This window comes from Podarcis muralis, chromosome 1, assembly GCF_964188315.1.
Source record: "Podarcis muralis chromosome 1, rPodMur119.hap1.1, whole genome shotgun sequence".
NCBI lineage: Eukaryota > Metazoa > Chordata > Lepidosauria > Squamata > Lacertidae > Podarcis > Podarcis muralis.
This window is the reverse complement of record NC_135655.1, coordinates 22,999,779-23,026,074: the sequence shown is the minus strand read 5'-3', so window position 1 is coordinate 23,026,074 and position 26,296 is coordinate 22,999,779. Positions and strand designations below refer to the sequence as shown.

The window sequence follows — 26,296 nt, the reverse complement described above, 5'->3', positions numbered from 1 at the left end:
CCTACTATCAAAAATTTCTCTCCTTGGGCTTGGATATCAATTGCCAAATATCTACCTTGGTCATCTTTAAAAATTAATTTCGGCTGCAATCTTTCCTTTGCATAGATCACCACTCCTCTCTTTTTTACTCTGTCAGAAGATATAAATTCTTGTCCTAATCTTTTATTGATAAGTATTTTTCTATGCAGCCTTGTCACATGTGTCTCTTGTAAGCAAATTAAGTCCAATTGTTCTTTCTTTAATGCATAAAATACATTTTTCCTCTTTCTGGGGATGTTTAGACCATTATAATTCCAGCTTAGAAGTTGCAGATCCATAATGAGACTATTTACTTTCTCCTCCTACTGCTCCTAATTGTTGTTCTTCTTCAGTCGGTGGTTTTGGTCCATGTGGTAAATTTGCTAAATCCAATATTCCCTTCCTTGAGGGAAATAACTCTTGTCCCGAAATCACCTCCTTCTGTAAGTCTTCTTCGTGTTCTCCCAAGAACTTGTCTTTATCACTCACTGTCTTTATTCTTCTTTTCTTTCCCTTATATTTAAAAGACAGGCCTTGAGGGAATTCCCACCTGAATGGTATGTAGTTCCTTTTCAGTAGTGCCACCAAGTCCTTGTACAGACCTCTTGTGTCCAGAATATGTTTCGGGATATCTTTAAAAATCTCAATGTAAGAATCTTCAATTTGTAGGGTTCTTTGGTAATGCAGATTCAGTATTTTGTCTCTCTCTTCCTTTGATCTCAAAGTTATCAAACAGTCTCTTACCTTGTTCTTCCTTTGTTTTGTTCCCAGTCTGAATGCACTTTCTATCTTAACTTCTTCCTTATCCAGCTCCTGCTGCCAAAAGTTGGTAAATTCTTTTGTCAAATAATCCACCAAGTTATCTCCTTCACTTTCAGGTACCAGTCTAATTCTCAAGTTCCTCTCCTTCCTTTGCATCTCAAGCATGGACAATGCTAAATCATGCTCATCAAATTTTTTGAGCACCGGTGGAAATTTTTCGTCAGCAGCAGTTGCAATTTCTTTCGCATCCTCAGCTATCTTTCGAGTGGTAGATGATTCCTCTAATAATTTTCCAATTGATTCTGCGTTAGCATTCACTTTATTTCCAAGATCAATTATACTCTTCGTATTTAGGTCAATTTTCCCTGAGATTTCCACTATTTTCTTATTTGTTTCAGCAACTTGTGTTTTAGTCTCTGCCCCTTGCTTCTTTAACTCATCCAAAGAGTCATTAATTTTCCCAAGTGCCTTCGCAAGTGCTTCTTCAGAAAACATAGCTTTTGCTTTTATCTGTGGGGCAGCTGCCGTTCCAGAGGCTCCGGATGCAGAAGCCCTTCTTTGTTTTGTAATGTCAATTTTGTACTGTCTGCCTGATCTCAAAGTCTTTTCTTGTGAGTCTCCTTTCTCTTTACCATCTGCCATAACAATGTCTTACAGTCAAGGTCATTCCCACACTCATAGACTTGTCAAACAATAGCTTTGCAAGTTCAAATCTAGTTGTTGCTGAAACCATTCACAAGTCCTCTAGAGGGCGAAATATCTCAGGTTTTGTTTCAGTCTTTGAAATAAACACGTTCCTGGAAACAGACCAGTCCCACAATCTTAAAAGGACCCACTCCAAGTCTCTTTAAAAAGCCCTTATAAGTCCACAACAATACTGTCCTGCATAGATCTTTACAATGCAACAAAGTCAAAATGTTTCGAAGTTGAGAGTATCCAAAGTCAGTATTTCAGTTACTATTTAGCCTTCATGTAACAACAGTCCATAGCCGGCTTCCCTTTTCTCCGGCAGTCCGTTCCCAGGGTTCAAAACAGCGGTATACAGCTTATATTCTTGTTAAAAAAAGCAGGGATATAACGTTAATTTTCTTTCCCCCCCTCTCCTGCCTTGGGGGGGGGGGAGTTCCCTTCTCTTTGATGGTGAATTATTTATCTCCCACCACCTCTTCAATAAGGTTACAGCTTAGACGTCTTTTACTTTGATCTTGCTGCAGAACGGAAAGCAGACTTCCTGTTTAGTGCTTATCCGTCTCGGTGCCAGATCTCTTCAAATTTAGCGTCCAATTAAGCCTTAAGCTTCAATCCTACTCACGGAAAGTTGTCCCTTTTTGTTCCAATTTTCACGGAAGAAATCAGCACTCTCCGCTAATGGCGACGCGGCTTCACTTCGCAGGCTGGGTAGAAGCGACTCTCAGCACCGCGCCACACTCCCGCCGCTGTTCCGTAGCCTTTAAAAAGGCTCCTTCGCAGCGTTGGGGGGGCGCAATGGTGCCCACCGAGTCTCCGGCTCACAGGCTTCGCGCCTGTGATTTTTAAGGGTCCCCGCTCCGCTGTAGCCGCGGGACCCAAACCTACGAAGCAGATCCCCCTCGGGAGCTCCGGGGGAAATCCGCCATTAAGCGCTGGCGCTGACCGGAAGTCTCGCAAAAAAGAACTTTTAAGCTATCTCTGCCATGCTTTGCCTATCTATCTGCATGACTGGTCTGGGGTGCTCCTGAGAGATTTTAAGAGAACTTGGATGGACCTGTGAGATCTCGCAAGAGCACTTCAGGGCTTCTGGAGTCCCAGGATGCTCATGAAGGGATCCAGTTCTAATGATTTGAGTATACACATTTTTGCAGATATGCAGACTGCTTTGAACGGAATGCCTGTGTAAGATACAATTGCACTGTAGTCATTAATAACTTGCATCCCATTGCTTTCAGTAAACCTTGTAGTGTAGTCTTATACCATATAGCTGTGTCTGTGCTAAACTGGTGCCTGAAGGTGATTAGGGGTAGGGTGAGGACTATTAAAAGGAGTGTAACACTATGAGTGGCTGGTTTTTGTATCAGTGTTGCGTTCCCCCCAAAGGCTGCCAATTAGTGCTGCTTTGACCTATGAAGCCTTAAACGGCTCAGGACTATAATACCTCAAGGACCATCTCACCCTATATAAACCAACCAGGACCCTGCAATCATTACCTGAGGCCCTTCTGCATGTGCCTTCTCTACAAGAGGTCTGGAGGGTGCCATCACAAAAGCGGGCCTTTTCTGTGGTAGCTCCCCATTTGTGGAACGCTCCCCCTAGGAGGTTTCCCTGGTGCCTTCATTGCATATCTTTAGTTGCCAGGTGAAAATGTTTCTCAGGCGTTTGGCTGATTAACATTTTATAGCTTTTAAAATGTGGCCTTAAGAGAGAATATTATGAAAATGATATACAGGTGGTACATGACACCAGTCAAGCTTGCAAAAATCTATCATTTGCCCGATAACAAATGTTGGAAATGTAAGGAAACTGAAGGTACATTCTTTCACCTTTGGTGGACGTGCCCAAAGATTAAGGCTTTCTGGGAGATGATCTATAATGAAATGAAAAAGGTATTTAAATATACCTTCCTGAAGAAACCAGAGGCCTTCCTCTTGGGCATAGTCGGCCAACTGGTGCCAAAGAAGGATAGAACTTTTTTTATGTAAGCAACAACAGCAGCAAGAATACTGATTGCAAAGTATTGGAAGACACAAGATTTACCCACACTGGAAGAGTGGCAGATGAAGGTGATAGACTATATGGAATTGGCAGAAATGACTGGCAGAATCCGAGACCTGGGAGAAGAGTTGGTGGAAGAAGATTGGAAGAAATTTAAAGACTACTTGCAGAAATACTATAAAATTAATGAATGTTAAAATGATGTTGGATTGAAAATAAGTGGTATTGGTAACAAGGTTAATAAGAATATGTAAATACGGATTGATAATGGATGAAAATATATAGTTATAATAGGCTAAGATTTAGAGTAAAGATAAATGAAAGAGGGTAAGGATTTGCTGAAATGTTTTTGTAAATGGGAATACAAAAAGGGGAGGTGTGAGGAGGTCAAGGAAACAAGTAAATGAGCCTAAAGATATTGAAAAATGGACTTATTTATTTAAATTTTTTCTTTTCCTTTTTAGTTATTTGTTTTTTGTATTTTGTATCTCCTTTCTTTTTTTTCTATGTGTGTTTTTTAGCTTGTTAATCTTTGTTTTAATTTTTCTTTATTCTGTAAACCTATGGTTTTTTTTGTAAAATCTTAATAAATATCTCTTTAAAAAAATAAAAAAATAAAATGTGCTTGTGCTTGTGGGAGGGGGATTGCAGGCCCGTGCACAGTGTGCCTTGGGAACTGGGAAGTAAGCAACAAAAACGACATGAGAAGAACTTGGAAATAAATTGGCCATGAGGTTTTGGCATAGGCATTGGGTGTGTATCCCAAATCATCCTACCTGACTGCTGGATGATTATTCACAAGGGTCAGTCCTGGGTTAAGGGTCCCCTCAAGATGCTGGTAAACTAAGCTGACAGCCCCTGGCCACTGAACAGAAGCCCTTTGGCCCATCACTCCCACCTCACGTCATCTGGACCTTCGGATTTCAACCCAGACGCCTTTACCAGGGTACCCTGAGATTTTTACATGTCCAACAGGAGAGGCTCCCTCTCACCCCCAGGTTACACTAAGTATTCAACCCAATGCCTTTTCCCAGCACACAAGCTGGCCCCTCCCTGCCAGCTCACCGCCACACCTACTAACATCTGCAACCAATTCCCAACACATCTAGCAACCAAGTCTCATTACTCTACAATTTCTAGGGTTCTGTGAGGAAAGCCATAGCCTAAACTGGTCTAAAACCAACATAAGTTTGTTTTGTACAAAAACACGGGAGTAGATTGCTAACACAGTTTTTTGGAGTCTGAGTGCACATTAAAGCTGTGTGTACTTTATCAAGGTACTCTGAAAAGAGCTGTCCGCATTTTACCTTTTCAAAAAATCTACTGTGAACAGTGACATCGATTAAATTGCTATTGTTGTCGTCATAATAAGTTTTTGTTCTCACATCCAGTAGAGAAGGCCTTCCAATTATAACGTGAATTAGCCTATTATGAAACACATTATACGCTGTGGAAGGAAACAACAATGAGAATGATGTTTATTTCCAATATTTCTTTCCTGTAGAACAACCTCACACAAAAGGCAAAACTTAGCTCCACTCTGAGACTGCAGTTGGGTTGAAAAATACTTGAGGATTTTGGCTGATTCCAGTGTACCCTTATTTCATATACATCTGTGTACAAATGCACATCAAAATGAGAAATCCATATGAAAGATCTGTAGGCAGGATGGGAGTCAACAGGATAAAAATATATGTAAAATACATTTTGTTGAATTTCAGTTAAATTATTAGAGTGAGGATCATAACTTATAAAGAGTTTGCTTTCAAATGATTTCAAACACTTTCAGACATTTTATAGAGAATACATAGAGTAGAGAGACAAGAAATATATGCAGTCTTACCTACATTAACTGGAGTCACTCTGAATTTCAATTCCAGCTTTGACCCAATATCCAAGTATTTAATGGCATGGCGTGGTAGGTCATCAAACTGTTGTATTATATATCTACATATGTCAACAACAATTTTCCATTTTCTTTTATTTACAGTGCCAAAGTCATACAAGAACCACCTCCCAGGTGGAATGTCTGTATTTAAAAGCACCCTATTAGGCATGGTAGCATCTCCTAAAGCATTTTGGTCATCCACAACTTGAACAATGAAGAAACTGCTGCTGCCTGGAATCACCACTGATTTCTCAAGATCGGTTGGTTTAAATATATTCACACCTGGAAACAAGAAAATAATGAAAACATCATTCAATGTGCAGAAGCTGCATTTCCCCTTTGTTGTTGTTGTTGTTGTTGTTGTTGTTGTTGTTGTTGTTGTTGTTGTTGTTGCTGCTGCTGCTGCTATGAATATGCCTAATTTACACAAAAGATAAACTGACCTGAAGCTATGGCTTCTTTGATATAAAGTTTAGATTCTTAATTTTTGACAGACTGCCACTACCTGTGTGGCTCTCCTAGTCAACAGCAGCCCTGTAACTCCCACAGCTCATGAAACTTTCTATTTTGCCAGAAACCTCAGAAATGAAGGCAGTGTCAAGTGAAGGCTGAAATCCCATGCTTCATTCACAGGCTGGAAATTGGGGGCTCTTTCTCTTCTTTTTATGGGGCTACCAGATTAACTCCTTACCTTACTTTTCTGGGATACACCTTCCGTACCCCCCCTTCATTTTGCCATTTTGTCTCCATAAGAAAATTATGAATTTACACATAGTTGGAGACTGATTGGCTGGCTGTTGGTTTAGGAAGGGGATCTAGTAGAAATAAAAATGACTGGATGGTGAGGAACATATAAAAGAGGCCACATAGGAAATTAGGAAATGCTGGGCAGGGGCCACCACCATGCAACCTATTGTAGATGAATAGTATTCCCTACAATTCTTTTCCTATATATTTCCCCTCTTAAGTGTGATTAGCATAAGCCAAAGACCCTCCTTCCAAAAACTTTTCATTATCAGGTGATGCACAAACCTGGAGAAGTCAGCTGAAGCCTGTATGATATACTGCTCCCTGTAGGGGGCAAAACTCTTAAAGTATTTGCTGTACAAGGGCTATCAAGTTTAGATTCAACAGGAAACCGATCAAGAACATCTACCAGTACAGATGATATAAAGCCCGGAGGAGCTGGTGTCCTAAAAACCTCTCTGATTATACACGATCCTCCTGGCCTAAATTAAAAAGAAGCATACATTTATTTATTTATTTATTTACTTACGGCTATTAGCCCATAAAGTATGTACAAACATAAAAGCACAGAGGCATAGAGACCGATATATCCGACAACAAAAGGTGAACACCACGATGCAAGGGTGGGTCATTGAGTAGAGCCAAATAACAGCTTGGGGCCCGGAGAGCTCCAAGGGACGGTTCACAGAAAAAGGAAAACTGAAGACGAGATCCGACATGCACTCTCATCATGACTGTCCGATTAGTTTTTGATGTTGTTGTTGTTTTTTGGTGGTTTTTGTGTGTGAGATAACCGCATTCAGGAATCTCGCCACCTGCAGAGTTACAGAAGGATCTGTATCCTGCAAAAGCAGTGCGGCATGTGACTCAGCAGGCCTGCCAACCAAGTGCAGTAAAGCAGGACCCAGGAATTTAGTCCTGGCTATGCTATGTAGGGGACAGTTGAACATTATATGTGGAAGAGATTCAACAGTTTTCCCATCACACACGCATAGCGGAGACACCAAACCCTTGGAAAATCTGTGGCTCAGCAGGTTCGATGGAAGGACATTGAACCTTGCACGAATAAATGCAAGTCGGTGTGGTACAGATGAAAGAGATGACATGTATGATGGAAGGCCAAGTGGAGGGGTTATCCTGTGATACCTGGGGGAGCAGACACCCCCACCCCTGGCGAGGTTGTGTTGATTTTCAATGTCTGCTAATCTTTGCTCGATAAGGCTTTTGGCTGAGCGTAAGTTCATCTTTAAGGAGTCCGCTGGGGAAATTCCGATGCTCAGAAGTTTGGCATGGATTTTTCCTACCCACGGATTGACAAAGTCGTCCCGCCAGAGGCACTGAAAAAGGTAATGGTCGGGAAGCCTATGCCAGCTGGACAGCCAATAGCCAAAGACTCGCTTCCAGATGACAGTCTCCAATGATGCAATCCTTAGCTCCAGACGTATGGCTGCGTTGCTCACACACATGGGGAGTTTCAGGAGGCGACGGAGAAACTGATTCTGCAATGTCCCCAGCGATGTTAAATTGGACCCTGGGGCCCAGAGCGGGGCAGCATAACAGAGGGTGGAAACCACTTTTGCGTGGTATACCTTCAATGCAGAAGGGATGTGGGAGGCTCCGTCGGCCGCAAAAAATTGGAGTAGAGTATAAAGTATTGTTTTCCCTTTGTTTAGTAAATACTGTATCTGTGGCTTCCAGCTTAGGTTGTAGTGAAAAAAGACTCCCAGGTATTTAAATTTGAAAACCTGTTCTAATTGGACTCTATCTAACTTCCAGCTGTAAGTTTTCCGAGACCTGGTAAAGACCAGGACTTTAGATTTCCCATGATTAATTGTCAGATGGTTGAGTTTGCAATAAGCCGCAAAAATCTTTAGAGCTCTGCATAAACCGACTCTAGAGTAGGAAAGGATCGCTGCATCGTCGGCATATAGGAGCAGAGGGCAGCGAAAATCAGCTAGGCGGGGGGCATGAATGTTGGCTTGAGACTCATTCAGAAAGAGCTTCATATCGCTAATAAACAAGTTGAAGAGGAGTGGGGCCAAAATGCAACCTTGGCGCACACCTCTATTTATTGGGACCTCGTTGGATAGGTTTCCCGCCGGTGTGAGTCTCACTCTAGCCGACGACCCGTGGTGTAATTGGGTTATAAGCCATAACAGCCTTCTATCTATGCCCCATCTCTCTAATTTCTTCCATAGACAGTTTCTTGGGATACTGTCGAAGGCGGCCTTTAGGTCTATGAAAGCGACACATAGGCGCCCCCGACTCGGGGCAGAATATTTTCTGGCAAGATTATACATAATTACCATATGGTCAGTGGTCGAATAATTGTTCCTAAAGCCCGCTTGCTCATGGCCAATCAAATTTGAGTCGTTTGCCCAATGGGACAGCTTAGACAGCAAAAATTTTGCATAGATTTTCCCGATGATAGACAAAAGGCTGATGTTCCGATAGTTCTCCGGGTCAGCAGGGGGACCCTTTTTATGGACTTGCACGATCACGGCCTCCTTCCATGACCTAGGGATAAGCCCCGTAGAATTAATTGCATCGAAGACTTTGGCCAGAATTTCAGCCCACCACCTCGGTTGCGCAACAATAGCCTCAGCAGGGACTAGATCCGGCCCGGGGGCTTTGCCCGTTTTCAGATCTAATATCAAGTCCATTATCAGGTCTGGGTCGGTAGAGGGCCACAAAGGTAGATGGTCGGCTCGGAATTCCGTGGATGAGTTGGATTCCTCTGCCAAGGAGAAATATTTACTCAAGAATTGTTCCCATGTGGGCGCAGGGATAATCGTCAGTGGGTACTTCCTTCCTCTTTTGTTTATCAGAGCCCAAAATTCCTGTGGTCTGCGGGATCTAGAGGCCGCAATCAAGGCTCGCCAACGCTTTAGATACCACTTGCGTTTGGCCAGCTTTAAAGTCTGTTTGTATGCTCTTTTGGCTTGTAAATAGGAGGATGGTAGAGCCTGGGCATTAGAGTTCTTGTATTCATTATAGATGGAACGAAGAAGGGATCTTGCTTGTTTGCAAGAGGTGTTAAACCAAGGGGCCCCAGCACTGCAATGCGCCACTTTCGCCTTTTGAGGAGGTGATGTAAAAAAAGTGGTAAGGTTTGTTATAAGAAGGTTAAAAAGTTTCAAAACCAAATTGGAATCTTGTAAATCAGTAGTTATTTGAGGTAAATAGGCTGTGATTTCCCTATGGAAAAAATCCTGGTATTTTTGGGCCACAGCCTCCGACCATTTGATCCCTCTTATTTTGATCGATGATGAGGTTTCCAGAGGGACTGAGTGTTTATAGTCCTTCTGGCACCGGAACAATGACAAAGTGGTCACTATTGGGAGGTGATCACTGAAATGTTGGTTTTCAACTTGGAAGGAAAGTACATTAACGGCAAAATTTGCGGAGATCAAGAAGTAATCGATAACACTGTTAGATGCTGGTCCCAGGTGAGTGAACTCCCCCGGTATATCGGGGGGGAAGGTGCCGTTCAAGAATACTAGATTCAGGCGAATGGCCATTTGGTAAAGGGTCACTCCTGCTTTGTTTACTCTGTTGTCCTTTGAAGTTCTAATTCTGGTATGTTCCAAGTCAAAGTTGTCCAAACATGGGGGAGTCCACCATTTGGACTTGGTTAGTAGGTCCCAATTTGTGGCAATACGAGCATTAAAGTCTCCCCCAATTAAGGAGTACGAGTTAGGGCATTTGGTGTGACATGACAATAGGTGGTTTTCAAATGATTCCCATCTCCAATCAAGATCAGGTGCTGAGCCTTCGGGGGGGAGATAAACATTAGTAATTAGTAATGAGGACTTCCCTTCTGCGATCAGTCCAGATAGAGCAAAAGGCGGGGAAGCCCGTACCAGAGTGAATTTGGCGCGAAGTTGGAGTGAGATCCCAATCAAAAGACCCCCTTTGGGGCGACCACCTTTCAAGGAAGGGGAGGCCGGAAGTGTTAGAAGATCGAAGCCGTCTATGGTAATCTCTTCCTCATCCCATGTTTCTTTTTCTACATTTAATACCACCTTGATGATGTCAGATCACACATCTAATGAATTTTAACGAATTTCGACTAGTTCCTAAGATTCCCTTGCTGGAAAATAGTACTAAGAGAAAATTGTGGTTTCAAGCATGTCAGCTGGCACAGGGCTGCTGTTCAGCAGCTATTTCTGATCTTTTGAATCACTATGATTTTGTATTGAATTGTAGTAATTTTTTTATGACTTTGTCTTTAGCTTTATATTCTCCTGTGCTTTGAATTTACTACCATGATCACAATGTCTGTTAACTTGTAATGGTATTATTGTTACTGTGAGCCACTTTGAGCTCAACAGTTGTTGTGGGGAAAGCAGAATACAAATATTAAATCAAATCACACGAAAATACCCCTTAATCTCCAAGTTAGGTACACCCAGTAGGTACAATATTTCATGGGCCATATTATCTGAACCTGTTCCTTCTGGCTCTAGCAATATCACATCCCTGGAAGACAGCAGATTCCAGCAGTCTTTGCTCCCAAATGTGGTGGTGGGTCCCCATCCCCCCCAAATGATGAAGTCATGGGAAACCATGTCATCATCATACGCACTGCAGAAACCATTTCCAATTTCCTACGACACACACATCACCTACTGATATATTTTTGAAGCCTACAAGTTTTGTTTGAAACTTGTATTACACGGTATACGTTGCAAATGTTAGTACAAAGTGGTTCTAAGAGCAGGCAGAACAAGAAAGTGGCAACCCTCTGAACAATTTAACCAAATTAGAGAGATGCTATTTTGCTATATTCTGTAAAATAGCAGGGTACATTAAAAAGAAAAACCCAACAGAACAAGACATTGTTTGTTAACAAAACATATGCTGTTATTGATATTTACTCATAATCTAATCTTTTGCCTCTTTGCAGATTACTAAATCTCTCACGTTTGGTTGCTATCAGTGGCTCATGGTTTAAAAGTAACATCTGCTCTTCAGTGATATACTGCACAGCCAAAGGACATTCAAAACCTAAGTCAATATCCTGGAACAAAGTGAGAAAATTATATATATATATATTCATGCATTTTTAGATACAAAACTTGCAAAACAATTTTAGGAATAAATAGGAATTTTAAAAAAGATAATTTAATTTATAATAGCAATCAGAAGAGAAATTGCTTAGAAACTGTGTTTCTTTATAACAAGAGGTAATTCACATATCCCCTCTGCCCTCAAGGTCTTCAACGTCAAAGTTATAGCTCAATTGCTCTACGGAATTCCAGTCTGGCTGCCAGGGTTTACCCAGCCGGTAGAATGAGTGTAGGTAGCTTGTGTCTAGAGGAGGTCAACACAAGGTAGAGACTGCAGCCTGGGCAAGATTTCTTACATGCTGGTTAAACATCTGCTTAGTGAAGTTTTGCTAGATCCCTTTCTTTCCCCAGGACTACAACGGTTTAACATAAAGGGACAGCAACTTGTTCTTAAATGTAAACTATATGTTGATCTCTGCCTACAGTTCCTAGATCAACTCTGCATCCCCAAATGGAAACCAGAGTTAGAGGTCATACATTTTCTATTATTGGGAAACAATCAGGAGCTCACCAAGTTAGTGGCTAAATATCTTTATCTGGTTTTTTGTCATCGAAACACATTGCAAACGTCTGATCTCCCTGGAGACCTAGAGATGTAATGTTAGATTGCTTTGTCTCTTTCATTTGACAAATGTTTTGTGTCACTGGGAAAGCGGAATTCTGTATTGATTGCTATGGATGTTGGTATGTGATGCCAATAAAAGGTTTGATAATGATGAAACTGGTAATTAAGCAGCACAGACATAGCTGCAGTAATCAAAAAATAATGCTGATATTACAAAATTTCTCCCTAGTTTCTCTTAAATTTCTAATGAGTACAAGACTATGTTTTTAAAAATCAGTATTTGCTCAGGGTCCTGAAGATAATGGTAGGAGTCAGTTAAAGCTAAGCACTTTCAAGTCCCACTTGAAAGAAGTGAAGGAGTTGAAGGTGGCAACTTAGTTGAAGCATTATGTGACTTTGCCTGTGCTAAGGGGGTGGGGCAAACTCAATGGTTTTCTGAAAGTTTCATTAATGCAATCCCTCGGCATATAGGGCACATATACAGGAAATATGGTTCGGATTGAGCTATAGGACCCAACTGCGCCGCTGAGGCCCACCGCCTTTCAAGTTGTTGCTGCCTGGCCAGGCAGGAGCAATAGCCAATGCCCAGACTGCCAGCTTTAATGGTCCTTCTTGGCAGGGAATCGACCAGGGTTCCTGGGACTGGGGAGAGATTTCCTGCAATGACTGGAGCACGTGAGGCCAGGGCTCGAGGGACCACAAACGTCGCCCCCCCCCCCCCCCGAAAGCAGTGAGCAGCTATTTTTTTTCAGGAACCACAGAATTGTCTTTCTTGCTGTAACCCATTATAATGGTGGCTTTTCTGAAATCAACTTTTAATTATTTTTTTAAAAAAGAATTAAATCTATTATAAGTATATCTGGATAGTGGTGAAAAAATGCTGGATTAATGACTCCGGTGTCCATTCTAGCACTAGCTTCCTACTTTGACATGTTGGAAGAGTGAAGGTTTGTCCTTAACAAGAACAACAATTATTACAATCTCATAGACATTTTTCATTCACGCATCAAAAGCATACTTAACCTTCAATAAAGTGTCCACATCCACACTCGTCTCTTTTACAAATGAGTCAATTGTATCATTCAGAGAAATATGATTTAATATTCCCAGGTGGTCAAAGTACATGTTGAAAATACCCTTTGCCGGGGGGAAAACCTTGGCATATCTCAGTACACCTACAGAAAAGGGGAAATATAAATAATGGGCATGTATCAAATCTTATTATTATAGGAAGCATGAGTTTATTCTAGAACAATAGGTTTCTGTGAATATTTGGAGAGATCAACAGCTCTTCCAACCCATATTTAATCAATGCAATGAGGAAATAGATCGTTTTGATGAGGATAAAGTATATCTAAATTATGCAACTTCAGACAATAGTTCCTAACGGCCAGGATCTAACAAGGTCATATGTGGTCAAATACTTTGAAGCATGCAAGGAGGTGCTGTTCCTTTTTGGAAGCAGCTCCTTGTGCCTCATGGTCTAAATGGATTGGTCTGCGATGGAGGGTTTTGGAAGGTGGGGGTAGACAAGATAATAGCCTTTGCTGTTGGTCACCCAAATTCCTGCAATCTCACTTAAGATAGAAGTCATAGAAGATGCAGTGAATCCATGTCTCTAATCTACATGGTTCTTGGTTTGGGCACTGTTAGGGCTCCCTGGTTCTGCCCAGCAGAGAGTGAATTCCTTAGGTGCATCAGGTGCTTCCACTTGTTTCTCCTTACTTAGTTATGAGAACACATAGATTGGGGGACCTGGTTTCTTGGCCTAATCTCATATTTGAGTCTTCAAAGACTGCAGGAGACTCCCCTTTTTAATGTTTTCCTACCTGCCTTACTGTACAAAAGGTTTGCCGCGTCAGTCACAAATATAATCGCTTGGGTGTAAACACATGAATCTACATCTATAACCATCTCAGCATTTAAAGCAAATAATGGTACAAAATTGGTGCCTCCATCATAAGAAATCCACACCTAAAAGGGAGGGGGAGAGACAATAAAGAATATTGTATAAGAGATCTTTGTTGGCATCCATCTGTCTTGAGAGACAATGGAATGCGCCTCTAGGGGTGAAGTCAAACCACTGTGTTAGCAGCACTGAAGTAACCTCCCAATAATAATAATAATAATAATAATAATAATAATAATAATAATTTATTATTTGTACCCCACCCATCTGGCTGGTTTCCCCAGCCACTCTGGGCGTCTTCCAACAAAGATTAAAAATACATTAAAATGTCACACATTAAAAACTTCCCTGAACAGGGCTGCCTTCTCTTTGACATCTGATGGGAGGGCGTTCCACAGGGCGGGCGCCACTACCGAGAAGGCCCTCTGCCTGGTTCCCTGTAGCTTTGCTTCTCACAGAGGGAACTGCCAGAAAGCCCTCGGCGCTGGACCTCAGCATCCAGGCAGAATGATGGGGATGGAGATGCTCTTTCAGGTATACTAGGCTGAGGCTGTTTAGGGCTTTAAAGGTCAATACCAACACTTTGAATTGTGCTTGAAAATGTACTGGGAGCTAATGTAGGTCTTCCAGGACTGGTGTTATATGGTCTCAGCGGCTGCCCCGTCATCAGTCTAGCTGCCGCATAGTTGTAGTTTCCGGGTCACCTTCAAAGTAGTCCAAGTGGGAGATAACTAGAGCATGCACCACTCTGGCAAGACAGCCCGTGGGCAGGTAGGGTCTCAGCCTGCGTACCAGATGGAACTGGTAGACAGCTGCCCTGGATTCTGAATTGACCTGCGCCTCCATGGACAGCTGTGAGTCCAAAATGACTCCCAGGCTGCACACCTGGTCCTTCAGGGGCGCAGTAACCCCATTCGGGACCAGGGAGTCCTCCACACCAGCCCACCCCATCTTCCAAGAACAGTACTTCTGTCTTGTCAGGGTTCAACCTCAATCCATTAGCCACCATGCATCCTCCAACCACCTCCAGGCACTCACACAGGACCTTCACCGCCTTCACTGGTTCCAATTTAAAAGAGAGGTAGAGCTGGGTATCATCCACATATTGATGGATACCCAGCCCAAACCCCCTGATGATCTATCCCAGCACCTTCATGTAAATGTTAAAAAGGGGTACAAGCCTGGGCAGTGAGTGTGGAGGTCGTGGGCTGCCCAGAAAAACAAGGCCCCCCTCTTGGTCTTGCTGATGTGGTCCAAAGGAAAGCAGGGCAATATGTTTGGCACCAACTTGATTGCAGGAGTTTCTGGAAAGAGGTGTACCAGGAGTTATCCAAGCATCTTAGGGATTCCAGACCAGATTTGTGTAGGGTTTGCTCCTTAGCATTTTCTTCTCCCTAATATATCCCACAATGCAGCAGAGGTTTAGGACCAGAGTTTTCCTTCCCTTAGATCGGCCATCTTACCAGGCTGACGAGCCTCACCTGCCCCTCACGTCCTTCTACAGAATGTGCAGAAACCGTCTACTTGACCGCTGGACTCATAATGGGTTTTATTTGCTCAATCCACCACAGCCTGTCTTCACAAGCAGGGGAAGTCCCTAACTCAGCAAAGGTTTGAAACCCACCAGCAACCCTCACCTGGTTTAGCAGGTCACTCAAAGCCATTTCCTGGGGTGTGGTCGCTGTCACATACTGACAGCTAATAGGAGCCACAAGTGAGAGTTGAGCACAAGGTAGGAACTAAAGGTGGACAAACTACCCCAGAAGGAGCACAAGGTGTCCCCCAAACAAAGGTACTCCTCCTTCTCTAACACCCCATCATTTGAAATACCTAGAAGCACCCACTACATTGTCTTGAAGATGCTGACGAATATTTACAAAAAGTCACATAGATGCAGACTTCCAAGGGAGAGGAACGGTGGTTTGGCTGTCTCTCTGTTAGCTCCTGACTATTAACCACTCTGAAGATAAGGGTGATCTGGGAGTTATGCTCAAATGAATGAATATTCAGAAACAAGTCACTGGACAATATATCCCACAGGATAGCAACTCTGTTGCGTGCCTGCAGAACTCAGATTACATGCATCTTACTCAAGCACATCCAGCAAGCCAACTTTTGACCAGCGTGCAGGACAACACACCTTTCAATCACCCAACATCATGACCATGCCAGGGGCAGTCAGGTGAGCCGTCCCAGGCACCTGCCCAAATTTGCATTGAAACTGCTGCCAAATCAGAGCCTTTTCCTCTCCGCTGTAGCAGCAGTTTCAATGCAAACCGCTTTCTCTTCCTGGAGCAAGGTGTGCTCTCACTGCCCACCAGAGTCAAGACACCCATATTTTTTTAAAAAAAAGAAATTAATAAAGGTTTGATGTCTTAACCCAGGTGTGAGACAGCTTAGCAATGTAAAAATGCAGGCCGAACCATCATGCAGGACAAAGGAAGATTACCCTAGCCACAAGCTAAGTACAGAGCCATTAAGAAACAAGATGGGGCCACTGGCAATCCAAGAGAACTGTCCTCCCCTCCCGCCACCCCCCCAAATATAAACAGAGACAGGAAATTTGGAAGGTTGCCAGGGTAACTGGGTGTGATGTCACAAGAAGAGTTTGGGGCTTTGGGCAGGAGGCTTGGAACAGAAAAAGGAAAGGAGCACGATCTTGGCAGGCAGGCCGCGGGGAAGCTGGGAGAGATGCCTTGGACTGCAGTGCTGGGGGGCGGGGAAGCCTCTCTTGAGATAACTGTGCTGTTAAGATCTGGAAACCCTCCATCTAAATTCAGGTGTAACTATGTGAATAAATCCTACCTCTTAAAGCTATGACAGCCTCCACTCAAACTCTCCAAGTGTCTCCATTTCCCAGGGATGTCCTCATTTAGAGAAGCAATCCCCGTTTCTGATTTGATCCAGAAATATCCCACTTTTCCTTAGGATATCCTTATTTTCATTGGAAAAATGTTGGATGGTATGGAGTTATCTAACCCCCGAGCTGTATGAAGGCAATCCATAGGGAAGTTGGTTTTTTTTAATGTTTAATGTTTTATTATGTTTTTACATACGTTGGAAGCTGCCCAGAGTGCTGGGGCAACCAAGTCAGATGTGTGGGGTATAAATAGTAGAATTATTGTTATGGAATGAGGGGTTCCTATTTTCATCGGAGAAATGTTGGAGGATGTGTGACTTCTGTGTCTTGATTCTCAAGGGAAACATGGCCGCAGGGTGAGAGTCTGGAACCCCCAGAATCCTGCTACCGCTTGACAGAGGTTGGGGGTTGGCATGCCACCTTTGCAACACTATGTGCCAGTTGTTAATACACTTTCCTTCTTACAAACCTGATTGCCATATGCATACAGAAAATGGCTGTTTGTGTGAAAATACAATCCATTTGGTATAAATCGCGGATCTGGAAACCAGAAGGCTGGGAATTTTCTTTTTTTATTCATGCTGCCGTCTGTTAACTTATGCACTGATATCAATGCCCGATTCTAGGAAGAAAAAGAAGGAAACACAGTTAAACATATGCATTATCAAAGAAAGAAATGATACAGCAGAAATACAGTGTCTAAGCAGAGTGTTAGGACTGGGCAGGTATAGTTGCCTAACGAGAGCCAATTCATACCTGGTTAAGACCTTCTCATTGCCAGGAAGGCGTTCATTCATAGCTGTCAACGTTTCCCTTTTTTTAAGGGAAATTCCCTTATTTCGAATAGGATTCCTCGCAAGAAAAGGGAAAAGTTGACAGCAATGTGTTCATTGTAGGGAAGGCCCTGGTTCATCATTTAAAGGTAAAGGTAAAGGGACCCCTGACCATTAGGTCCAGTCGTGACCGACTCTGGGGTTGCGGCGCTCATCTCGCTTTATTGGCCGAGGGAGCCGGCGTACAGCTTCCAGGTCATGTGGACAGCATGACTAAGCCGCTTCTGGTGAACCAGAGCAGCGCACGGAAACGCTGGTTACCTTCCCACCGGAGCGGTACCTATTTATCTACTTGCACTTTGACGTGCTTTCGAAGTCCCAGCAGGAGTGTCAGCTTGGCCACACGACCGTGGGCGCCCAGGGTCGTGGGTGACATGCAGCATGCTTGGTCCTGACACCAAAATTTGTGGGTGCCCGGCCCCTTCATGGAGAATTTTGTGGGTGTTTGGGCACCCACGGCCCCAGGGAATTGGCACCTATGATTCCCAGAATCAGAACTTTTAGTTAGCTGAATGCCCTCCTGCCTCAGAGGGAAGGAAAGACTGGCCAAGAGCAATTAAACAACAACACACTTTTACTGACCTTAAGAATGCAGCAGAAGAGGTGCCTAGATGCAATCTATCTGGGCACTTCCTCTGCCTTCTAAGGGGCAATCAAAAATATATTGCCTAATTATTGTTCTAAGGGAGGGAGAAGGCATCTGTGGCATTTGTAACTGACAAAGAAAAAGAGATGTTTTAGAAAAGACAACAGTTGCAGGGATCAGAGCACCAGAAGATACAATGCCTCATTTTAAAATGTTTCCTTTTTAAAACATCACCATAGCCATTGTTTTGGAGAAAATTTCCAACATATATATTGGAATCATGGAACTGAAAGGGAACAGAAGGATCTATATTCTTCAGAAAGGCATTCATAGACTACCTGTGAATTTAGGTGAACTGTGGAAGTTTATGTGTTAATTAGTTAATCAATATCCCACCACTCCTCCTGAAGGAACCCAGCTTGGCAGTGGGGTGGGGAGGGAGTTGAGGCTATTGCAGGACACAGTTTTGATATTGGTGGGTCAGCCAGGGAAAATGGGGAGAGGGGGCTTTCAATCAGTTGTCCCATCCATTGCTAATTGCCCCCTTTCTTGCACCAAACCATAAATCACATCACAAAAAATGAGAATCCATTCTAAACAAGAGCAGCAAATTGCCATCTGTTCAGAGTTATCAATTAAATAGTAATTAAATCAGAGTCCTTTGGTGCACTGTACCTGTTGAGATAACAAAGCGATGCCAGTGTTCTGCTCATAATCAACAAGAAAAGAAACCACCCGTCTGGATAAGTGCCTTTCACCTTTCATTTTGTGAGGCAAGCAGCTATGCCATTTTTGAAATGTATCATTGCTATAGAAACAAGTGGATTCCTGTTTTTTTAATAAGAAAAAAAACAAGAAGAAGAAAAGGATGCAAAGTAATCGATTTAGAAATACATCATTGTTCGAACTTAAAAGCTTTGCTAAAGAATCCACTGAGCTCTGAATATACAGGAGTGGCTAGTGGGGAGGGGCAATGGTGTGTACCTGGCCTCCTAGCAGGACAGCCACTGCCACTGACCAGAAGGGAGAAGTGGAGGGCCAAGGCAACAGAAAGGTCAGAGCTGTACGGTGCACCAACATGATGATGTTGATGATGATGCACCCATGCAGCAGTGGTTTCCCCATTACCTTGCCCCTCCTGTCCTCCTTCCTGGTAAGTGGCAGCAACTCACCGTGTCAGTGCTCCACTCAGCAGGCCTCTCCTGTATAAAGCAAACAAGAAGCAAAGCAAGAAGATTTTACAAGAGCAAGGGCCAAACTGCACATTATTGATGCTTTTAAAAAAGTACACACAGGTCCTGCTAACCAAACACTATGCATTCCCTGGAAATCATTCTATGGGCAAGCATTCACATCATTTCCATCAATTCCTGTGCGAATGTTTCTAACCGTGGTCTTTGTATGATCTCCCCCCCACCCCCACCCCCATCCTGTCTCTCCATGGTTTCTTCCTGAGATGGCTGCAGCTTAACAGCAAAAGAAAGACAAAGGGGGGAAATTAATTGTCGAATCTCTCCTGCTCTGATTTGTCCGATCTCTCTCTCTCTCACTCCCTGCATGGTTTCTTCCCCCAAATAGCTGCCACCGACTAGCAAAGCACAAAGATGCAAGGAATTAAGAAAGTGGGTAAACTCCGGATGTTCAGATATCTGAATCTGTGGAGTGTATAGTGAGGCATAGAATAATTCTTTACATTTGGAGATTTTGTGAATTTTTGCATGGCTAGAAGGCAGAAAGTAGGCCTGTGTATATGTTTAAACTGATAGAATTTTCTGCCAGAAACTGTTGTGGGACTCAGAAGCCTAGATCAGAAGCCTGTTCTGGATTGGAGCTCTGAACCTGCTTTTTTGGACCCACAATACTGAACCAATGGCCCTTGGTGAATACAAGCCATGTGGGGACCCCAAACAGTGACTCCTCCAAAGCCCTCGGTGATCAGGTAGTGATCAAAAGGTTGAGATGCTCCTTGTGGTATCATAAGCTCCTTATGCTACAAGCTAAGGGCTTTGTAAATAAATACAAGAACTTTGAACTTATCCTAGTAGCATATGGCAGCCAGTTCCCTAAAAGCTCTGATAGCGACCACAAAAGCTTCCAGTAATAAATTTGCTCAACTGTCCTTTTGATTTCTGAACATTAATTTGCCAAGGTGGCCAGAAAGTTAAATTATGTACTGAACAGAATGCACCAAACCTCAACTATATTTTCATAAGGTTTTATCATCATTTGCCTTACCTGGCTCAATGACTTATCTTTGTTGAATGACAGACCAACATAGTCCGCTGCAAGAAAAGCAGAAATATAATAGCTACAACTCAGTGCTTGCACTTCTAAAATATAGTTTACAAAAGGCATCAACCCAGTTTCATGTGAACAGTTAAAAAGAACTCAGGGTGAAATTTTGAAATTATTTTTGTTACATGCCTTAAAATATATAAGTGTGTATGAGCGGAGAGGCATGCTCTCTGCCTTGAGCTGGTTTATTGCAGGCAAGCATTGCGGGAGCACTCTTTGCCTCCACTTACACTATGGAGTTTTGCAGGGTGCTATTTTGTCCCCCATGCTATTCAACAGCTACATGAAGACATTGGAAGCAGACATTAGGACATTAGATGACACAGCTATATTTCTCCATAACGTTGGAGAACCCATGGATTCAAGTTACACATTCAACACATATAAATCACTTTTTTTTACCAATCTAGCTGAGTCCCTGGTTTCCTTACTTTCATATAATTCTTTATTAGCTAGACACTGGCGGCTGTACCATATTTCAGCTTTAAGATAATCATCCTGTGGGCGGAAAAAGACAAGGAAATACTTAGCATGCCAAGTGAATTTACATAGTATAGCTGTTAAGATTCTGAAAGGGTCTGCTGAGTCACAAGTCGTCCTTTCTAACTATCACACATTGCCTAAAAACCTCTGTGGAGCCAAGGAAGACAGTGGACAATACTGTCAAATGTCAGAAAACAGCACTAGCTTTCTAGTTTCTAGTGGCAATGCCAGTGATATTAGTAGTGGTGCTGGTGGTGGAACAACTCAAGAGAATTGATGGCCAAAAGTAGACAGAATTACAGAGATGTCAGAAGCAGAGCAAGATGTAGTTGAGATACCAACTTCCCCAAGATCTCATTCCAGCTCCCAATGATAGTCATGAGAAAAGAAAACTACCCCACTGCCTCTTTCTGTTCTTCTCATGCAGCACAGAATTCTGATTTAACACATTGACAGCTGTTTATATAACCTTGTCAGGGAATTCACAGATCAAAGGATAGCTATATGGCCTCAATGGGACCCAATTCCTCTTGTCCTCTGAAATTATAGCACACAAGTGGAAACTAGCAACTGGAACTATACAATGCAGTATCCTGTGTCTTGCTTTCAAAACTCACTGTTTTATCACAGTAATTTATATACTGCTTAATTGCAATAGCCTCTAAGCAATTTACAAACGTTTTTGTGAGTTATAGCTCTATTCTCTGTATTAATGGGAATGGGCCAAGAGGGATCTCTTCCCCCAACCCTCATTCAGCTTGTTACTCCAGCAATCTCCAGGATGGCCCCGTGACTGGGACAAGAGTAAAAGGAGTTCATCTACACACACCCCTCAGCACAGCAATTCCTCTGTGAACTGCGACTGTGATAAACCAGTAGTAGTAGTAGTAGTAGTAGTAGTGCTAATATACCGCCCTATAACTGCAGATCTCAGGGCAGTTCACAACAATAAATTTCAATTAAAAAACGCAGATTATATAATAAAAACAAAAACAAAGACAGCCCAATAATTCCCCTGTCTACAAACCATGCAGTTGGTTGGCATGGGGGGTGGGGTGGGGTGGGGGTGGAGAAATGAAGTTCAGTGTCTTCTGAGAATATAAAAAGCAAGGCGTTGGCTATCAAGCAACTGATTCCTGTGAGTTTTCCTGTCAATTGTGTTGTCGCTAGAAAGCTATGTTTATTGGGCTCTGTGTGTGGGCCTGCAAGCTTCTGTCTTCTATGTGTCATCGAGGTAGGTGAGGGCATGGAAGCAACACAGCTGACTTGCAGGTGTCAGTTGCCTAGCATACAGAGATTGCATTGTGTCAGTGCTGGGGTGTGTGTGTGTATCACAATATATTGCTATGTTTTCTCTCCTTTAGAGTGCTGCCATTTACATTTGAACTTGCAGCTGGAAATGCATAGTATTCTGACAACACATTTGATGTCAATACTAAGCCAATGTTAGCATTCTGCCCAGTGTACCAGGGTCTCTGGATTTCATTGTTAGGATCCGTATACTACATGATTTATGATCCTTGGGACACTTATTTCTAAATGGCTAACAAAATGAATGCCGGAAAGAGTTTCAGAAAACATTATTTGTGAGATGCTACAAAAACACACCACTGAGAACAACAAACACAACATTTAGCAATTTCTCACCATTTCAAAGCCACATAAGGTTGGTTTGTTGAACTGAAATAAAACACAATAAGACCAAATTGTATGAATCATCACTTTCTTTCCCACACTTTTCACAAGCAATTTCACAAGTGTATTACTTTACATATTCATTTACCACTTACACTCAATATTATTAACATGGTCATTGGTTGTTTTGAGTGACATAAGAAGCCTGTCTCCACCAACAGCCTGGGGCAACCTAGCCAGGGCATGTACTTTTCCTGTGAGATAACAGGAAATAACCAATAGCTACAAACCAACAACTAAAACACCTAAGGAAATCAAGTACCATACCCATCACTAAAAAGAATTCAACAATGGTGCCAGCAAAACTCTCTATGGAGAGGCTTCCAAAGACAAGGGGCTACAACAGAAAAGGCCCTGTCACAATCCCCTTCACTTCTAAAGGTAGCACTCCTGAAGCAGGGCCACAGAGATTGATCTTAATATAAGAGGTATCTATTAATTGCAGCAAAGCTACTGTTGGTGTAAAGAAAAAAAAAGAAAGGAGAAGTCCTGGATACCAAGATCCAAGTTTGGGGCAAGTACTCTTTATTGAGAGACCCCTGCAGATATTTAAAATCACAAAATATGCAGCAAAAGTGAAGCACAGGAATATGATAATAATTTTTATTATTTATACCCCGCCCATCTGGCTAGGTTGCTCCAGGCTGTCAAGACCTGTAAAATTTGTCCTTTCAAGTTCTTTCCAAAGTTTCCCACTTCCCCTAGCATAGAAAAAGACCACATGTTTGGTAAGGTTAAAATGGTTCACATACGAAGCAACCAGCTTAGCCTCTTCATACACTTAGTTCATCAGGTGAACTGGAGAGAGAATGATTAGTACACAGATTAACAACACAATCCTAGATGTGCCTACCCAGACATAGTTCTCACCATGTTCAATGGGACTTACTTGCAGGGAAATGTGTATAGTAGGGTTATAGTCTTAAGCTGAACGAATTGTCTTCTGAGCAGACCTGTGTGGCATTGAACTGTTAATAGATTTCAGGAGGAGATCTTCCAAACTTAGTTTTTTCACAGTATGCTTACCAGTGGTTTTTAAAACATTAGATGATTGGGGGAAGGGGACACAGGGATATTTAGAAGTACACACACGTACCTGCAACAGCTTTCCAGTTACAATGCGCAGATCATCACTGATAAATAATCCTAGTGAGGTGAGGAGTACAAGACGAGTATTTGTTACGGTGAGATCCACAAGCGCAAGTCCATAACAATCTTGAGGAGAGAAAAGGCACTGTGAGTAACCTGAGTTGCATCTCTCAGACTTCCATCATTACTTGTTATAGACATGGCAAATTACACCCATATTGAGACACCCAGATCTGTTGGGCAATCCATGTACCTGATATGCATTTGAAGAAGGTCTAGATCTATGTGCTTTTAAGAGAGGGTGGAGTGATGAAATCTGCTCTTTCGAACCCTGCTCCTTTGCTGCATTATTTTTTTAAAAAAGATATAGCAAAGGCAAGTTCAGGGGGCAGGAAGAACAGAGGCTGACTCTTCTGACCTTGCCCATCTGACTTTGTTGCCCCAGCCACTCTGGGTGGCTTCCAACACATATTAAAAATAATAAAACATTAAACATTTAAAAAACCACCTTCCCTATACTGGGCTGCCTTCAGATGCCTTGGGGGTCAGATAACTCCATACCCTCCAGTATTTCTCAGATGAAAATAGGGATATCCTAAGAAAAAGTGGGGCATTCTGGGATCAAATTAAAAACCGGGACAGCACCTGTAAATCTGGGACTGTCTCTGGAAAATAGGGACACTTGGAGGTTCTGCACTCCAGAGTAAAAAAAATGGCAACCCTGGGAACCACAGCTGAAAGCACTCAGTAGCCCAACATGCCAGATTCAAGGCTGGCGTCAGTCAAAAGCCCTAAACAGGCTGTAGAATCTGACCTGCCAGGGAGAAAAGACCCTAAATGCTGAGGGATGAGGGTTCCCATATCCAAGAAGCTGAAATTTGGGACCCAAGGAGGCAGAGACTCTTTCTTATCACTGTCCAAAGAAAAGGGATGAGGGAGGGCTCTCCAGATCCTAGGGTTTTGAACTGGACATCACACCACAACCTTCACTCTGAGACCTACAATTACTGTATTGGTCTGAATATAGGCCACACTTCCCCCTAAAAACTGGCTCACATAAAACCTGAGTGCAGTCTATGGTGACAATCTTATAAGTAGAGAATCTATGTTTTGAGAGATCTCATTTTAGGGGTGTAGTCTATATTCGGACCAACCCTGTACATTCTATGAAAGTGCAACGTGTTCTAAGGCCTTGGGGTAAGACAGGCTACAAATAAAAAGGAAATGCATATGGGTTAATTAAACAATTGAAAATAAGAATTACCGTTTTCCAAGATGGCACAAATGGTAGCAGACAAGTTAAACCATACCGTATCCTCACCCGTAAATCCATTGTCAGTCAATCCTAAAATTAGTCCTTCAAATACAAAAGAAAACTAATCATTACATGAAAACTGAATCACAGTATAAAGCCAGGCTACCAGCATTTATTAAACTGTTATAAAGCTTCATATTTCCCAGAAATTTCAGCAGTGTAGCTGGTTTGGTTCGGAGGTTTCTCTGTGATATTTGAGTTTATTTACAAATATATGTTGAGTCTAGGTAGAAGAACAACCTATCACCCCAACAGCAGCAAAATCCACAAATAAGCACCCCTGTATCCACAGATGTAGTTACAGACCTTAAATACTCAGCTCAAACCTACTTGCACACACTGAAAGAAAGCATGTCTGCCTGCTTTACTAGTACCACATATCTAAGTTAATAAGCACAAGCAGGTGGCTCAGTATGGGGTGGGGTGGGGGACAGTTGCAAACATATCCCTGGCATATTCCTATGGTTATTGTAGAATACGCTGCAGTGTAGTGGTTGTGTCCTGTCCTCTCCTTCCCACCTGAGATTCTCAGCAAAATGCTCTAGCAGTCATGCTTTTCACCATCACACACATGTTCAACTAAAAACAAATAAACCAGTGAGCAAATAATTCAAATTAATTGTTTCTTTTTTTGGGGGGGGGGGGTGGATACCATTTCAAAAAATGCATACCTACCATTTATTCCATCTATTTTGAATGCTCAGTATGCAAGTGTCATTGCTTGCCGAGCTAAAATAGTGCCAGCGATGCACAAGGTTTGCAAAACTGCAAATGATCTTTTTGTAAACAACAACAACAAAGTCTTATCCATTGCTGTGAGAGGGAATTGTCCATGAAAGCTGCACCAGGCCCTCTGAGAACAACAGAATGACAGCCTGGGTAGCTCAGTTGGTTAGAGTGTGGTGCTGATAACACCAAGGTTGCAGGTTCAATCCCCTGCATGGGACAACTGCATATTCCTGCATTGCAGGGGTTGGACTAGATGATCCTCAGGGTCTCTTCCGACTCTACAATTCTCTGTGTGTAGAATGTCCTCAGTCCTGCTCCAAGGGGAACTTGCTCCTCTACTCCTTTCAAAGCACATGGCAGCAAGAAGGCCTTTCCCTGCTGCCTAGGGTTGCCATATTTCTAGAAGTAAAAGTTGCTGAGCTTTTTGGGAGAAACTCAGTCAACACAATGGGACTTACTTCTGAGTAAACAAGTATACTTATTTTAAAATGTTACATCCCACTTTACCCAGTCGGAAAATGAAGCTGGTGGATCAGCTAATTATGTAAAAATGCAAGATACTTACCTATATTTTTAGTTTTATAGATCAGACCAAGTAATGCTACATCACTTGCACAAGGAGTTTTTGCTATTTGGATATTGGCTACTTCAGACAATGTATCATTAATATTCAGGGATTCACCAAGGGTCCAATACCACTGAAGAAGAGGATCTGCAAGAGAGCACTAATGTTTAAGAAAGCAAAAATTATTTCTGCTTTTT

The 26,296-nt window shown here is 42.5% G+C and overlaps 1 protein-coding gene across 7 annotated transcripts in view; it reads right to left on the bottom strand.

The window, feature by feature from the left end:
• Positions 1-26,296, bottom strand: part of LOC144324869 (cation channel sperm-associated auxiliary subunit beta-like) — a 54,354-nt gene that overhangs the window by 21,250 nt on the left and 6,808 nt on the right. For 6 of the 7 annotated variants that reach the window (XM_077924738.1, XM_077924728.1, XM_077924734.1 and 3 more), the window contains 14 exons: positions 26,100-26,246; positions 24,755-24,847; positions 23,498-23,616; positions 22,354-22,386; positions 20,655-20,721; positions 20,164-20,210; positions 18,604-18,756; positions 16,979-17,131; positions 13,570-13,714; positions 12,764-12,915; positions 10,984-11,126; positions 6,389-6,585; positions 5,312-5,638; positions 4,776-4,915 (listed from right to left, as the gene is read on the bottom strand). In XM_077924738.1, coding sequence (XP_077780864.1) covers positions 4,776-4,915; positions 5,312-5,638; positions 6,389-6,585; positions 10,984-11,126; positions 12,764-12,915; positions 13,570-13,714; positions 16,979-17,131; positions 18,604-18,756; positions 20,164-20,210; positions 20,655-20,721; positions 22,354-22,386; positions 23,498-23,616; positions 24,755-24,847; positions 26,100-26,246 — 1,916 coding nt within the window. The remainder of the gene's footprint in view (positions 1-4,775; positions 4,916-5,311; positions 5,639-6,388; positions 6,586-10,983; positions 11,127-12,763; positions 12,916-13,569; positions 13,715-16,978; positions 17,132-18,603; positions 18,757-20,163; positions 20,211-20,654; positions 20,722-22,353; positions 22,387-23,497; positions 23,617-24,754; positions 24,848-26,099; positions 26,247-26,296) is intronic. The other variant, XM_077924731.1, reaches the window with a different exon arrangement.